Source organism: Pempheris klunzingeri, chromosome 23, assembly GCF_042242105.1.
Source record: "Pempheris klunzingeri isolate RE-2024b chromosome 23, fPemKlu1.hap1, whole genome shotgun sequence".
In the NCBI taxonomy this organism is placed as follows: Eukaryota; Metazoa; Chordata; class Actinopteri; order Acropomatiformes; family Pempheridae; genus Pempheris; species Pempheris klunzingeri.
In genome coordinates this window covers 11,124,448-11,141,036 of record NC_092034.1, presented here as the reverse complement: position 1 = coordinate 11,141,036, position 16,589 = coordinate 11,124,448, and the positions used below count along the sequence as shown (strand labels likewise).

The window sequence follows — 16,589 nt, the reverse complement described above, 5'->3', positions numbered from 1 at the left end:
ATAAAGTATTTCATTTGAACTTGAACAAGAGAGGGATCATTTGATGCTAATCATGCACTGAATGTCCCTTTTGGCTTCTGGCATCCCACTTGACAATTTCTTCCAGTGACCAGAAATGCTTTTGCAACTATTTTAGCGACTCAAGCACTCGAGTGCACGCACAGAAGAAAGCACAGACTCACACACACCCACGTCTATGTGATACTACGCATGTCGCCATCAGTATGCTTGGTACAGTATTCACCAAACACACCCTTGGTAAGCTTCAAAAGCATCTGCTGGCTGAGCCCCAGAAAGGAGTCATTTTGCCACGCGTCCATGTGTCCTCACTTTCTTTCATGTTCATCTAGATGCCATCGAGTCACTTTCCAAAAGGATAAATTTGGATTCTACCAGCACTGAAAGACCCAATTAGTTTATCTTGTAGTAACAGCTAAATTTAGTACACTGCAGGTTTATTTGCTGGCCTCTGCATCTCAGTATTTCAAGGTCTAATTAGGGATATTGATTGACTACTGGAGTACTCAGGTCAGAAGCTTAAATCAGCCTCTGACTGTGGCCAATCAATGTTTGCTAGGTTAGGCTGAGGTTGCTTTCTCCTCTGTGTGGATATGCTGAGTGGATTAATTAACTCCTGGCCTTGGTGGGTTTTTTTTTACACTTATGCTTGTGCTAATCAGATTCCACAAACCACACATCGGTTTAGACTTTTGCTCCTTTAGATATTGGCTGCTCATGCTCCTGTTCCAGACTCTGTTAACATCCCTCCAACACCTAGTGGCTCTCTTTGGAGCGCAGGTGTAAGACGATATAGTTCAGTGAAAGGTGTCTAGACTGTTGGCTTTAAATGGCCACTTTGTCAGGACACTTTAAATTGGGTTTTATTTATCTGGTGGATTCCTAAGCTGCTGTTCATGCAGGGAGAATAGGCCAAGATATAACTTTGGTAACACTCAAAAGGAACCATTCATTTCCACTGTGGATTACACTTCAGTCTGGCCAAGCCAAGCTAGGCTCATCCTAGCGTTTCCCTTTTTCATTTTCAGGTTGTGAGATTGTTGGATTTTTCTCAAATGTCTAGTTAAGAGTCTAAAATTATCCAAAAGTAACTCTCCCTCTGACACAAGCATAGGTTGTGCTACTAGTAATGTCCTCAACCTACGGCAAAGCTTTCTGATAGAGTTGTCAGGCTGGCCGCCTGTGCCAATTTAACTCACAGCATAAAGTGATGGGACTTGGCCAATCGATTGGCTTATTACTGACCTCTCCTCATCAGGGAGTGTGTTCTGCTTCCATCACAACCACAGTCAGTACTGCGGGGAGGATAATTGCAGTGTGTAGTGCACGGGGTGGGTCTCAAGTATCCAAGCACTCAGCCTGTTGCCAGAGGAAAACACATTGATCTCTGAAGGTGATGAAAAGGCTCTCTCAAAGGCCCTGCTTCCTCCTCAGGAGCGTTCCAGCCTTGACACTGAACCAGAGCAAAAGCGTAGATGATCCATGCATGCCTGGCAGCCATAGTCATATTCATGCCATTTGTCTTCTACAAGTGTTTGTGTTTGACAAAGAAATAGAGAAGAGCTGCTTGTTCTGTAATGATTTTCAGTCCCTGAAACTGTGTGTTAAATGTGTTTAAGGGAGAGTGTTTCTTTTTTTAGGTGTTAGCTGTAAAACACCACTGCAGACGTCTAACTACTCAATCAATGCAGAGATTCGCAAGTCCAAAAACTGTTACTTTGTCTGTAATTAGTTCAACACCAGGCAAGTCTATTTAACTGCGGTGGTGCAGGAAGCGTCAGTCTGCTTGACGCAGTGTCAATGGAGCTTCCAGCGACAGAGGACTATCCTAATAGATCCATCCTGACGGACTGACTCATGGTCTAATGAACTGATAACTGGCATCTGGACAAACACAGTGCAGGACCCAACCAACACACACACACACACACACCGGCTCACATGCACAGGCACAACATTGCCCTATTTATCAGGGATGGGTGGAGAAATGAATTAATTTGGAGTTGAAAGCATCCTCTGACCAATGCACACGTAGACACGCTTGGAGAAATGATGCATCATTAACTTTTTTCTTTTTTTTCCTATTTTAATCAGTTGCTGCTCTCTGCATCGTAATGAATGCTGGCTCATGTAATTATTTTCAGATTCCTGTTGGGCGATGTCTTGGGACTGTCTGACATTAACAAGTGTCCTGTTGGTACTGTGAATTAGTTTGAACTTTAACATAATGATAACAACACTGGCACGGACTCTTGAGTATATTAGAATGTTGTTTTTTTTTATGGTGTCCTGAAATTGAAAATTGCAGAGCTGAGTTTTATTACAGTGTGTGGAGCAGGCGTCACTGTTCATTACCCCTCATGAGTGTTTGTTAGATTTAATCCAGCCCCTAATCAGTGAGACGTCTTGCTCAACGGTTGTTGTATAAATCACACTGTAAATTTCCAGCTACCAAATCACACTGTCTTTAGTAGCAATGTAAACACTTCGATGTAGATATAACAATATTCTAAATTTTATTGAAAAGTCAACATTTACACTGAGTAGATGCAGTGTGTGCGCATGCGTGCCTGCTATTGAGAATACTATGTGGTGACAAAATAAGTGCGCCAAAAGAGCACAATGAGTAAATGTAAAAATCAGACATAATGGTCTCCTTTCTGGGCAACAGATTAAATATAATTGCAAAGAATTATTTAGGAAATGGCTATAATCATCATATTTATTCAGGAAATGGTTGCATCGGAGTTAAGTGCAGCTGGAAATAAGGATAATGAAGATATATGCCACAAAATCAGGGAATAATGTGAGATATCCTTTAGAACATTGTTTTTCTAGGTCAAGTTGGGATTCAAATGTGGGTCTTGGGAAAATTAAAATAGGCCCCCGGATTCCTCTGCAGAATTTGGTGTTTATATTGTGTTGCCAAAAACATAAAGAAGCCTTGATTTAACACTAATGGCTAGTAGCTTAGCACTCTTCAAACAGGTTAACAAACTACTATACAAGTTTGTTTTACAATCCACAACTTATCTTCGGTCCGCAAGAAAAATAATCCAAACAGCATGGCTCCTATTTAAAGGCTGTTAAAGAACCACTGCCGTTAAACAAGGTTGATAATAGGGTTGCTTTTTGAACTGGCTTAACATTACATGCTAACCATGCTGCAGTCTGCTTCTTGTATCAGATTGCAGGAATGTGGAAACTTACCTCTAATTTCCAATGACACAATGTGAAGCTGACTCTAAATAAATCGCAAACATCCATATAGCTCATGTCTGCATGTGGAAATAAAAATACTACTAGAGGTAAAGTTTGCGTTACATGTGTCAGATCAGCTTTTGGGTGCCTTTGTTAAAATGGGGGCAGCCTTCAGTTGACCTCTTTCAGAGCTGCGACAGCCATGAAATAGATGGTGTGCATTTCTTATGATAAATAAGCACATACCGCTTAATAGGGTCAAGTGAACCAACTTTAGACCAGCAGAGCTCACCAGTCATGCTATAACATTTGGGGACTGACATGGTAATTTAAGTACCAACATTTAAGGCTCTGGAATCTTCCATAGGACTGAAAACTTGATATTTAAGAGGAAACTCTTTGTTCTGCTTTCTGTCTCTTCATCGCTCTCAAATTGAAAGGTTTTGAGGAAGTTAAGGGATTAGTTGAAGTGGTTAAGAAGGTCAGTCTGAGCACTACAAGGACTTCCTCTCCGGAGCCAGTTTGGTGGGTCACAAGTTCAAAGGGACTTTCCTTTTTTTCTCAACAATACCCATGACTGATGACCTCAGGAGAGGTTTGAAGCTGGTGGAGACACAGACCAGATCTTCATCTTGTTGTGCTGTTATCTGTTGGCTGTGTTAGACTTCCTCAAGTTTCAAACTGGGATGCACTTTAACTGTACATATACTAACTGAGCTACTTCAGGTTACTAGTCTGTTAAGGCTGTGGGGGACATCAGACAATAAAGGCCGAGAACCACTGAACTCCTGCAATACACAAATTATTAGCATTAAAAAGTAACCACTGGGTTTATGATGAGCCCTTTCTTGAGGGGAATAAAATAGCAGACTTGACATTTTATGAGTATATTTTCTACTATTTCTATATTTCTACTTAATTCTACTGAAAAAGTGCACCTATTCCAAAGCTGTTGTCCTGGCGAAGCTCTCTGTGTTCGCTGTTTTTCGGTTATGCAATTCATATTTTGACGGCAATACACATGAAGATGAAGAGAGCAGTGACATTCATGGATGAGGCTGATTGTAAAATTGTGGTCCAATTTCCATTTTTTCCCTTGGATAGTGGACGCAGTGTTCCATGAATTAGCATTTCATGTATTGATTTATTCATTGTCATGCATAGTAACAGGGATCTTGGATCAGATTTGTTGTCCTCTTTGCCAGACGTTTCCACAAAAATGTACTTGTAAAGTAACAAATGATTGTACAGTACAAAGCCAGCTTTTGTGCAGCTTTTGTGCAGCTTTAGTTCCGTTGACCTGGATACCCAAGTGTTGCCAGGTTTAATAAACTCATCCATCCATGTTGTGGGATTAAATTGACTATTTTAATATCTGTTTTGACTACATCTTCCTACATCCTTGGAATGCTTGTAAAGACATTGATCATCAGATTTTTATTTTTGAGAAATATTCTGAACATTTAAGTCAACCAAAGTCCCAGCTTCAAGTTCTGAAGTTGACAGACACTGATGAAACTGGACAGTTTTAAAGATATTGACCTGTTTGAAAACACAATAGTGAAGTATACATCCATTTTACACCATGATGGAATCTGACAATAATGACAATGACATATTTCAGGCTGGTATTTGAAATCAAATGCTGTTTATATCACAGTATACAAAGGAAAACTGCTAACAATGGATGCAGAACATTTTATGAACCAAATGATTCAAAGACTTTTTAGCCTTGTGGGCACCTTCAACCCTTGGCGTAAAATTTACCATGACTGAACCAAACACCAGCAAAATGATTTTATGTCAGTCTCTGAAAACATTGGCCCTGGAAGTATTGACCACAGTGACATTTCTTACAAACACTCATGCTGGACTTTGTATTTTTATGACTCATATATAAACAGTAAGGTCAGAAAATGGCACTTTTGATATCCATGAAATAGGCTGGTTGTTTACAATTCTCTATGACAGCAAGGGAAAATAGTTTGGAAATTAACTGTGGCGAACGTGCAGCGGACCAAACATGAAACCCTTATATATTTGGCACTGACATGATCTCAATAAGCAGGTGTTGTGAAAGTGAAATAGTGAGTTTCAGTGATGCACAAACTGCAAGACTGTATCCCATAATATACATTGGTACATTCTAATGATCAGTCTCTGATTATTTGATTTCACTTACACAAAAAGTTTACATTTCACTTATTGCATGATCATAAATCTTGCTTGCACAAACATCTGAATTTATTCACTTTACTCAGAAAGGTGCAGTTGGGTTTGTTGAGAAGTCTGAAGCCAATTCTCTTCAAACCAGATTTACTTTGGAAGTTAGCGCTGGTACCCAGTTTGCTATTTTTGGCATAACTGTTCCTGAAGAATAGCTGTGCTACTTAGCGAGAGAAGCATTGAGTGGTCTGATTACGTATATCAAGCTCTGAAACAATGCTGGTATTGTAAATAAGTGAGGCAGGGGGCTGGTTCAAGTACAGCTGATTGATTTAGAGGAAAAAGAGAAATGGAGCAGAGGTGCAGCTCTGTTAGCTGTTCAGGGCCAATCAATATTTTACGGATGATGGGTAGTGGTAAAATGCAATTTTGTCTCAAATGCATGAAGTATAAACAAGAAGTTTATTATGTCAAGCAATGCGTAACTTTGAAATAATGTTGTAATGAAGACCATGAGCAAAAGTATTCAGAAACAATACAGCCATGGCTTAAAAACAGCATGTTTCCCAATACTGCCAATTACATTGGAGTCTTTTCTGCCAAATGGCATTAAAATGACTACTATTAACAGTATTTTGGACAAAAACGTTTTGTGGGATTGTAAAACACTTCATGTTGTTTGACTATTTGTGAAAAAGCAGAAAATGAGTAATTGTCGAAACATGAAAGCATTGTGCTGATGGTTTCATGCTGCTCTTACAGCTAACTTGGTGCCCTTCACGTCGCAATCTGTTACCATTATACTGTATTAACAGATACAATGAGGACGTTTGAGAAGTTATATGATTTACTGTACTTGAGCAGTGTCTCAACTTTTAGGCGACGAGTTTAAAAAAATAAATCACTGCTCTTATGTGAAAGACTTTAATGGGTGATGGCCAATATGACAATCTGACATATTTCCATTCAAAACCAGAAATGATGAATGTTGATCTCCTGACCTTACCTTTACCACAAGCTTTACAAAGTCAGTTGGATTCATCCTCTGAGGACAATGAATGTCTGTATAAGGTTTCATGGCAATCCAACCAAAGGTTGGAGAGACATTTAAATCTAGACTGTAGAGTAGAATGAAAAAAAGAAGCCAAACAGCACATACATCGATGCCTTTTAGCTCCGGTCCTGAATTGTTAAAAGTGGCTTTATTCTGTTTACTCTCTAAAATACAAAAGCCACCAAATAACTCAATGTAAAAACACAATGCACAACACCACAGGGTCCTTTTTGTTATGTCTGACCAAATCCTTTGTCTGACCAAACATTTGAATGAACATCAAGTTCACTTTGATATATTTCACTTTCAGGCGCAAAAGCTGTTGAAAAGGTTGAAAAGGTTTCAACAGATTGTTCATAGTTGTAGACCCGCATCATGAAATTCCCTGCCACATCTTTTTCTGGAGCCACTGTTCCATGACCATACTTGGGATACTCTGAGAAAATAGCAGGCCAAGACAATAAGACAATGCTTTTGAGTTAGAATGATGTTTTGCCTTGACAGCTTAAGATCCCTCAGCACTTTAAGACCAGTTTGAGTCCTATTTGTTTCAATTATAACCAGAATTATAACCATAGAATGCTTTCATTTTTTTCTCTCAATTGATTAAAAAACATGTGAAAGCCTGTTTTGACTGGTCCTGATGGACTTTAAGTTAGTGTGTTTCATAAACTGAAATTTTATAGTGTTATTGTTGGCATACTTTCTACAAAGGTGTTTTTTTTGTTAATGGTACAGTTGGGTTGTAAAGGAGTCTCTCCTTACACACTATAATTAGAATGAAAAATATTGTGATGAATATTGTGAATCCTGATGATATCTGAAAATAATGTAGGGTATTTTGTCTGGACCACCAGCTCCCATGTGGGGAGTGTTTTCTCAGCAGCTGTCAAATATATACCACCGAAATCAAGAAGATGTCGTATCGTTGCGCAAAATATTCCTCTCAGAGGTGTCAAGTGTCATTTCAAAGTGAGCAATAATGAAGCGACTGCCAAGTGCAGTAAACCCCCTTCTGTTTCTTTTAAAGCCTTAAAAAACAAACCTATGGAGAAAGCAGGGTTGATGTGAACCATAGTAAAGTGAGAGTCATACTCCACCTGTGGTTACATACTTTAAACTGTGCATGGACCCTTCACTGGCAGCGCCAGACATTATCCTGGAAAACATCCAAAAGGAGCAGAGTTGGATGCTGAAGTGGAGCCAAACAGTGGGATCAAATTGAGGACTAAGCATCATACAAAGAGTTGTGCAACATAATCCTGCTTTTTGCACCCCAGTAACACATCTGTGGTGTCCTAAATCAGCCAAACACTGCATAAAAGACATTGCTCTTTTCATTTTACTCTTTGCTTTGTTACTTTTACTCCTTTATAGAGAGCTGTATTCACAGAGGCACCAGGAAGGCTGGCAAATAACAGAAAGGAACATTGATTTGATGACATGTTGGAACATAAAGAGGGAGGCTTTGCACAGGCTGAGGGTTGGAGTTCAGATCAGGTTATTTCGATTAGTAATTAGTGTGGTTGTTTTGTATTTTAAGTCCTATTTTTTTTTAGCTGCTGAACAAAGCCGAATGTCACAAAATCATCGCTTGGAGCAACTTTTGACACCCGGGCAATTAATGTCAAACTCTGAATCTGTTCAGAAACCTTCAGCAAGCCCATTACATTACTGTTATTATCTTGAACCTCTAACATGACGACAAAATCCTTGTCTTTTGGCGGTATGCGGGTCAAAAGAGTTTTCAAAATGATTTGCATAATAACTCTTCAAAGTATTGTTGCTGCCTGAAATTGGATCTGGATATTTTCTGTGATGCAGAACCAGACAGGGAAGATTGTTCCTCTTGGTTACATTGACTTCAAATCTTTTTGATCCTGACAGCCCCTTTAATGTTGAGTGGAAAGAGCAATTTTCCTTCCTAGATATTATCCGTTCCATTGCCACTGACAAGTCCTCAAATGAGGAGAGTTCCCATGTTTTACTGTGTAACCATAAAAGCTCAAGTTTTAATTTCCAGGTAGTCTAAAAGTCATGGCTTTACCCTTTGACTAAACTGTGAATGCATGCACTTTTCTTGGGCAGCAAGCAAACAAAATGCCTGAAAATGAGTTTCCAGCTGCCAGCCTCAGGAAAAGACTGCATGTATTGCTGGGAGGAAGAAGTCATTTTGGGAGAAATACCCCCATTTTCCAAACTTGAGATCTACCTGCATACAATACAACCCAGTCAGGTCTTCAGCATGTAAAACCTGGCAAAGCGTGTAATTGTTTTACTCCTCCAGCTGAGCTTTAGCAGACTGATTGTGTTGACAGGGAAGTGGCAAACAGGAAAACACTGTCTAGATAAACAAATTAAAAACCAGGGCATCCGTGCTGAAAGGAAAAACAGAAAAAAAGGAGAGAGAAACACAGATGTCAGCATGAAGCGCACTTGTGTGGCAAGAAAGTGTGTGTTTCCTTTTTCCACCTTATGTATAAATAGAGCCTAAATGCCTAATGAACCTTGAGATTTTGAGGTGTTTGTAGTCCAAAGGCAATATTTTTCAGTGACTCTTCCTCGTCCCACTGGAGGGCGGTTTGCCTGCAGAATACGAAACTTGTACAAGCAAAAAGACAATCAAATCACTGACAAAAATGTATTACATTCTTCTTCTCTGCAGGACCTCCGGGAAAGCGAGGAAGAAGAGGCCGCAATGGAGAACCTGGTATGTACGTTTGCGTGTGTTTGTGTGTGTGTGGTCAAAGATTACTGTCTCAAGTCTCAATCCAGAAACGTTCAAGAAATAATTCAGTAGGACATCAGCAAATCATACTGCACTTACAATCATGTAAAAGAACACTGTATATCTTTGGAGGCCAAAATAGGTTATAGATGTGTAATTTGTGGCCTGGTGGTTTCTGTGTTCACTTGGATTGTTTCAGTTTCAGTTGCTATAGAAACACTAGATTTTCACAGGAGACGGCACACTTTGAGAAAGTCAAAGTGATGCCCAAACTTGTCCAGGCTGATCACATCCATGTCTATATTCTGAGACACTCTAACACCCCTATGCTGATCCAAGACATGATGTATTATGATGTGCTCCAGTGTATAGTCTGTAATAGCCCACGCTTCGTAGCCTCCACAAATACAGCAACAAGTTGTCGTAATGCATTCAGGATCTCCAATCTCCCCTCCCTCCTCCCACACACTCTCTCCTGAGCTGACTCAACAAAGTTGGCTGAGCCGAAGCCTTGAGTATGTAGGAAAAGGACATGTTGTGCTGCGACACTGCCACAGACGGAAAGCGTCGCCACAAATTAAATTTACAGCGAGAGCATGCACTTGGCAGGGAGCTTCGTCCACACTCCGTTCACCTGATAGCGAAAGTGAAAGTGATAATGGGCTCTGGAGTGGGGCGTCATTCCTGCGTTGAGCGTGCAGTGCAGCAGAGCGTAGCCAGCGCTTTTGGAACAAAAGTACTACCCTAGTAAAAAGAAATTAGAGAGACAGGGCAAAGCAAGGTCCCAATTTTAAGCGGGGTAGAGTAATAAGGGAGCGGTTTGGTTTCACAGCCTGAGAAACAAACACTGTCTGTGAGGGTTTTACCACCAAATCCAGCCACAACTTTTTTAAAGTCACAGGAATCCAACCTAATCAGTTCAAGTCTGCTACTAGAGTATCAAAGATTTTATTCCTTCCTTCTTTTTTTTGATTTTGCCTAATTAATTTAGAATTCTGTTGTGGCCACGTTCTGCATTTTGAAATGTGGATCAGTGTGGTGTGGCTCCCAGCCTTTCTTTTTTTCTGATTTACATAATACTAACGTAATCCTGTGTATGGTTTGTAAGCCATACCAAAAGAGAAATCAAATGACAGATAGACAACAGTTCAATGTTCTGGTTGGCTGCAGATCTGAAATGCCGCCACCCTTTGTTTATGCAGCGCTTAACTTTCCAGTAAACATTCAAACGGCACCATTGTGCAAAGACAGTTTTTTTTCTGCTCAGCCAGAGCAAAATGTTCGCGTTTCCTTTTGAAACATCAATTGGAAAGGAGCAACCAATGGTACCCACTCGGTGTCTGGACTGGAGAGGCACAGTGGTCTATTAAGGGTAGACAATAGGGAGCAATTGGCTTGACAGGTCCTTACCATTCTGTACAACAGCCCAAATGACAGCACTAAACTAGGCTGAAGTATGTTGTGAAATCAGACAGATGTGGACAGTTTGTCTTCCTGAAATAGTGCCTTACCTGCCAATGGGACTGTTTTTATGTTAATGCCATGCAATATAAAGTTAAGCAGTGGTCAAACCAGTTTTTTATCTGCATGTTCACTGGTTATGTGCAGCTTTTGCAACTGCATTCGTGGCATTTAAATGACTTTACAAAAGCAATGCTTTGGAAGTCCTTGTACAGAGGATGTCTTTTTAAATTCAGGCACTTTAAATGCTCTAAAAGCAATTCTGCATATTTGCATGCAATTATAGCTCAGTTATTTCTGCTACATTTACTATTTGGATATGTTGGCGAGCATAAAAAGTGGAAACTGTTGTGTGTGAAACTCACAGAGGTATTCAAAACAAATATGATGGCACCATGGGGCTTTATTGGAGCCCGTGTATCCGTTCCACAGGAGAGAAACTCAAAAAATATTTAGGAGGCATTATTTATACATCTGAAAAATTCAGCCCTTGACGTGCTGCATTCTGCAGTGTAAGCCTTCTGCAAATCCAATTTCCCTCTTTTAAGTTCACAACACTGGTGGATGTTGAAGGGAAGCATATTTAATTCATGATTTGCTTTAACCAAAAGTAACTAAGCCACAGCAAGTTTCCCACAAATTCATGGTGAGGTGTTTTGCAGTTTACTTTCTACAAAGACAAGGGGAAGCTTTCGCTCAGACTTGGCTGCAACCGACAGAGAGAACAAATAGGAAAATGACTGGTGATATTTACTTGTGCATTAAAAATGAATGGGATACTTCATTAGGATCTCTTGTTTGTTTACCGCTAACATATGGAAAGGGAAAGTGTGGCATGACAGTTTAGGATGAAAAAGTTTTTGTAGGAGTGAAAGCCACACTCTCAAACTGTTCTAGCAGGTGGTCAATGCTGGAACATGTTGGTAGTTTCCTCCCATATTTTCCTTATGTGAATAATCAGTACTTTTTTTACTCACGAACCTGAATTCACAAAAAGAGGAATTGATGCTCTAATTGTGCTGATGAGCAATTTAGTGTCACAGTGGTGCATCAATGTCAAGTATGAAGAAAAGCTCTTTCTCTCCGTACAATGCTGGACTCTTCTTGAAAATCGTGACTGTGAAAGCCCCATTGCCACTACTCCGCAACCGTTGTGCCAGATAGAGCATAATAACAACTTGCACCATAATGTGAGCAATCACATATCCATTACAGTGCCTGTCCAGTGACTTCAGTAGCAAAAACAGGAGCATGACAAACTGTGGACAAGAAGACTAGACGTGCCAGTGGAAATCAGCCTAAATGAAGTTGGAGCTTTTAGGGTGGATTATTTAACATTATGCTGCAGACTATTTAGTTTTACCTGGACTATATTCCAGCAAATAATGTGTCCCATCTAACTACGGCCATCAATTGTAGAATTTGAAGTCTTAGACCTTACGGCTGAATGGGATTTGCAACGTTGTACCAAGCTGCTCGACACAGTGGGGCATGACAAACACACAGCTGAGCAGGTTTATTAAAAGCTAAGTGGTCTACTGTAACTCAACAATCCATAAAATAACGCAACAGAAGTGCAGCCCAGCGAGTCTCAAGCACACGGCGCCTTAAATGCTGCAGCTGCTGGAATGATTTTCACGTTCCGTTGGACATGAAGAAGAACAGTTCAAGGACATAGGACTTGTAAAGAAAAATATCATTTTTTTTTTTCAGAGTTAAAGCAGCTGGGTACCTAAAGACCTAAAATGATTTGCAGGGTTCTGGGGAGTCCTGGAGTGTGTTGGCATATGGTCCTTTGAGCAGCAGTAATTGGGAAAAAGACGAGTGTCACCTCACAAAAACGCGGGGAGATTTTTTTAACAAGCATGCAACCCCTTGTAGTAGTGAAATTAGAGCTACTTACAAATAAAAAATGAGATCACTAGGCCTGGTGGCCATTGTTGGCTCAACTGCATGGAAAATAGATTTTTTATCACAATATTATTGTTTTATAGCGTACGTAGAAATGCTGGTAGAAGTAGAAAGTGTGTTTAGTCTGCATAGCAAGTGAACACGTCATCAAAGAGATGCATCTTTATGAAATGTTCCTCCCCGAATAAATATTTCTCAGCAAGAGCCTAATTTCCTGTCTTAGTTATTTGGATGTGTGGTTTTAGTGGATCGCTGATTGAAAACACACTAACCATGTATTTTTTTCCTCTCTCTTCCAGGACCTCCTGTAAGTATGCCTGCTTCATATCTTCTCCAACTGTGATACCCATGTGAAGGTAAAAAATACAACAGTAAAACATGGCTGCATGATGCAATCCAGCAAATGTGTATTAACTGTTTGAATTCAAAAACAATTTACATCACATTAAGAGATTAAAAACATTTCGGGAAATACATTTTCTGTGTATTCTGCACGTTATGGCTCAAAGTCGACAGGCTGTTAGCTTAGCTTAGCATAAACACAGGTAATAGGGGGAAGCCGCTTGTCTGGCTCTTTTCAAAGGTAAGAAAACTTATTAACTTATAGTGTTAATTATTGAACTTTGGAGGTACTTGTAGGTGGATTTTAGTACCTTTTGAGCAGAGCTGTTTCCTGCTTTTTTCTAATCTTGATGCAACGCAAAATGAAATGGCTGCTCTGGTATATCAACTTTCTTGGCATAAGAGTGCAAAAAGCATATTTCACAAAATGTCACACTATTCCTTTAAGTATGCTGCAAAAATGTAATGATTAATATTTTAAAATCTGTGAAGCAAATGAGTACAAAACAGTTTTTACAATTGATGTAAAAGACATCTGATTATGATTAATGTGCTACCAGAATCTCAGCTGTACCTCACAGTCTGACTCTATTATTAAAATAATCTCTTCATCCCTGCCCTCCCCTAATAAGGAGCCTTTTCCCTGTTATTTGGGCAGTCTGGTTTGTAATATCCTTGCTACCAGCCTCCATCCCTGCCAGCTCCCTGCACCCGAACAGATTATCTCACCTCATTACACTGCCGGGTGATCACAGATTCACTGCCCCTAACAGATGGAAAACTTCAGAGCTCCCCCAAAGATGAAGACAGACCCATACATACATAAGCACCACGGTTTGTGACAGTTCGCTGTATAAGCGGGTCAAGCAGGCACTGTATTCATGTGCTCCGTTAAAATTATTTATAGTCCAGAGGCAAGTGTGATTGAATAGGTATAATAGCGTGTGCCGACTGAGCCGTAAAAGTTGTAAGTTAATCCTCAGAGCCTTCACAGACACTCGCTCCTGGGGTTCTAGGAAAGTAAGTAAGTGCAGGTGGTCTCACTCTTCAGTCTCTTGCACCAGGCCTTACAGCTGACAAATAAAATCTTTCTGTGAGATGACTCAAGAGCCGACTGAAGCCTAAGAAGTGTCGTCTCTGAAATTTTGCATTTGCCAGTAAATGACTACCTGTGGGTTTGTTCCTTTGGGTGTGACATAGTAAACCCAGTGCAAAGTGTTCATGTTGTGGCCAACAAATCACTCTGTTGAAGTCATTATAGGTAGCAGAAGGTGCTGTAAATGTCTGGTAGGGGTCCTAGTTTTACTGTAGGCAAAGCCACCAGGCTCATTCTGCACTAAACAAAAAAAAGGCTATAATTTACAGTACTGACCAAAAAAAAGTTTGGTTGACTGACTGCATTTCTAAAAACAGACAAGTCTTCAAAAATGCAATGATCTGACAATGACTCACCCAATGGTCACCAAATCTGTTTCCGAAATAAAAAACCTTCAGTCCCAGTTTCTTTAAAAAGAGACAGTAGTAAGTGATCTCATGTGGTTTCCCTTTCGCTATGCCCACCCCAGGGATGGCAGGGGACACGTCGCTATGAATATTCAACAGCTCCCTCCATAACTCTGGGAACACTGCATAAATTGTACACAGCCCTCTGAGCCAAACAAACCAACCGCTGCTGAAGCCATTACAGATCTCTGTGACTTAATCGTTACTCAGCCGCTGATGAATGGACAGAGACCTGCGGTTGCAGAGAAAGAAAGAGAATAGGTCTCCTCAATCAAAACTCATCAGGAAAGTTCCTCATTTGTGGCGCGTGATTGGCGTTTAGACATGGAAAAGTGATTCGCTTTGTTTTCATGTCCTCCATTTTTCCACTGCTTGGCTTTTTTGTCAAATTCACGTGGGATCATGAGGTCAGTTGTCAAGTGATGTTTAGTTGGACAGCTTCTTCCCTGTCCTCCAGACAGACTGGGAAAGTATGAAAGGAGACATATTACCGATATTGGTCTCCCCCGCAATGTTTACAAGGAGATTATTTTGCCTCTTCTTGCCACTGAAACCAGAGAATTGTTTTTTTATGTACATAAAGGTTAGTAAAGTCTGTAAAATGACAGCCAAGGCAAAATATATCATGTCTTTGCTTCTCATTTTTTATCTTCTTTCCTCATCTTCCTGTGGTTCTTCAAGGGCGGTTTGTGTCAAAACATCAACCCAAAACACCCACCACTGTATGTGCACACCATTTAGCACCAATCAAGCATAAAACACCATCCCTTGAGGCTGCACTCGAGTACCCACTAACACCACCCGCCGACTGTACTTCTTTAGCACAGACTGTATGCCATACTAAATCAAAATTACACAGACAGAGAAAGAAACTAGCCTGCTTTGAAATCTGGTTAGAAGAAAGGGGAAATATTTGAAAATGATAGAATGTTGGAAATATCAAACCCACTTCAGCAGGCTAAGCATGCCTCTGCACCACACTGGAGGCTCAAGCCCGACCAATTAGAATACAGCATACAAGCCCTTGCAAGAGTTCAGTCATGTTAGCAACGAGGTAAATAAAGCTGGTTCTGTCTGTGTATCTGTATTTGACAAGTAGTTTTCCACCTTCCTGCTTCATCAGCTGAGATTCCAGCGAAGCAGGTTGAGGATGATCTGTCACAACGTATGAATTATGCAGCTGCGTTACAGGGATTAGAGGCAACGTTGGGGTGAAGCAGAGGAGCCGAGGCGCCCCCAACCCTTCATCCTTCATCTGTTATGCATCGCAGCTCCACATCTGTTAATAAAACATATTCCAGGTGGACTTTGATCACTTCTGCCCTACGGAAGTGGAAAAGGTGCCAGTTTATCTAAAGTCAGACTCCAGAGTTGAAGGAGGCCCTGCATGCTCAGATGTTTTTGCATAGCTTTCGCTATGTTTCAAGTTGTGAAGTTGAAACATAAAATGCCCATTAACAGTTTCACATGAGCAGAGACACAATGAGGCTTTGGCGCTAAAGAGAGAGCTGCAAGTGGATCTATCAGACATGGCTGCATTTATTTGGGCTCATAAGGGCAATGGTGCCTGAGGAGAACCACTGTCACTGAATGTGACAACATTAAGAGTTTGACCTTTCGGATGTCAGTCTTCTGCTCATGCTGTGCCCACCAGCAGCACTGGTCTGTCAGCAAATGATGGGAGGCAGGGCTCGGGCCAACCGTGAGGTTTACTCACAGTGATTTGAAGCAGTCAGTAGTGCACTCTGGCTGGCTGAGCAGGCTGAATACTCACAGGGGGAACTCACGGTCTCTGCCCGAGCGTGGTAGGAGAATTAGCGCAGTACGAATGCGATGCTAGCATTTTAAGAAAAAGGTCGACAGCTTTTTGATTGAGAGGAATTTTCCTCCAACTCATAACATCAAATGATGAGAAATGTAGAGCTGCCACAATGTGGTTCTAATTGAATCAGCAGAAGAAGTGAAAGAAATGCTTTTCCAACTGGAACATTGTCCCTTATTCAACATCTCATATCCACGACAAGAATTTTGTGGGTCAGAAATTTGCTTACGTATTGTGCAGGAAAAAAAAAAATTGGCTTCGATGTTTGGCTTTTTATGCTTACAGTTTGGTTAAAGCTGTTGAAATGTTTCCCCTCCTCAGGAGAGATGAGGCCTTCCCTGACTGAAATTGTCAGTTAGAATCTTCTCCACGTTTGATTTGCG

At 40.6% G+C, this 16,589-nt stretch overlaps 1 protein-coding gene across 1 annotated transcript in view; it reads left to right on the top strand.

Annotated features, from left to right (window-relative positions):
- Window positions 1-16,589, top strand: part of LOC139222981 (collagen alpha-1(XXV) chain) — a 136,249-nt gene that overhangs the window by 65,913 nt on the left and 53,747 nt on the right. The window contains exons 3-4 of the mRNA XM_070854901.1: window positions 9,105-9,149; window positions 12,839-12,846. Of these exons, the coding sequence (XP_070711002.1) occupies window positions 9,105-9,149; window positions 12,839-12,846 (53 nt within the window). The remainder of the gene's footprint in view (window positions 1-9,104; window positions 9,150-12,838; window positions 12,847-16,589) is intronic.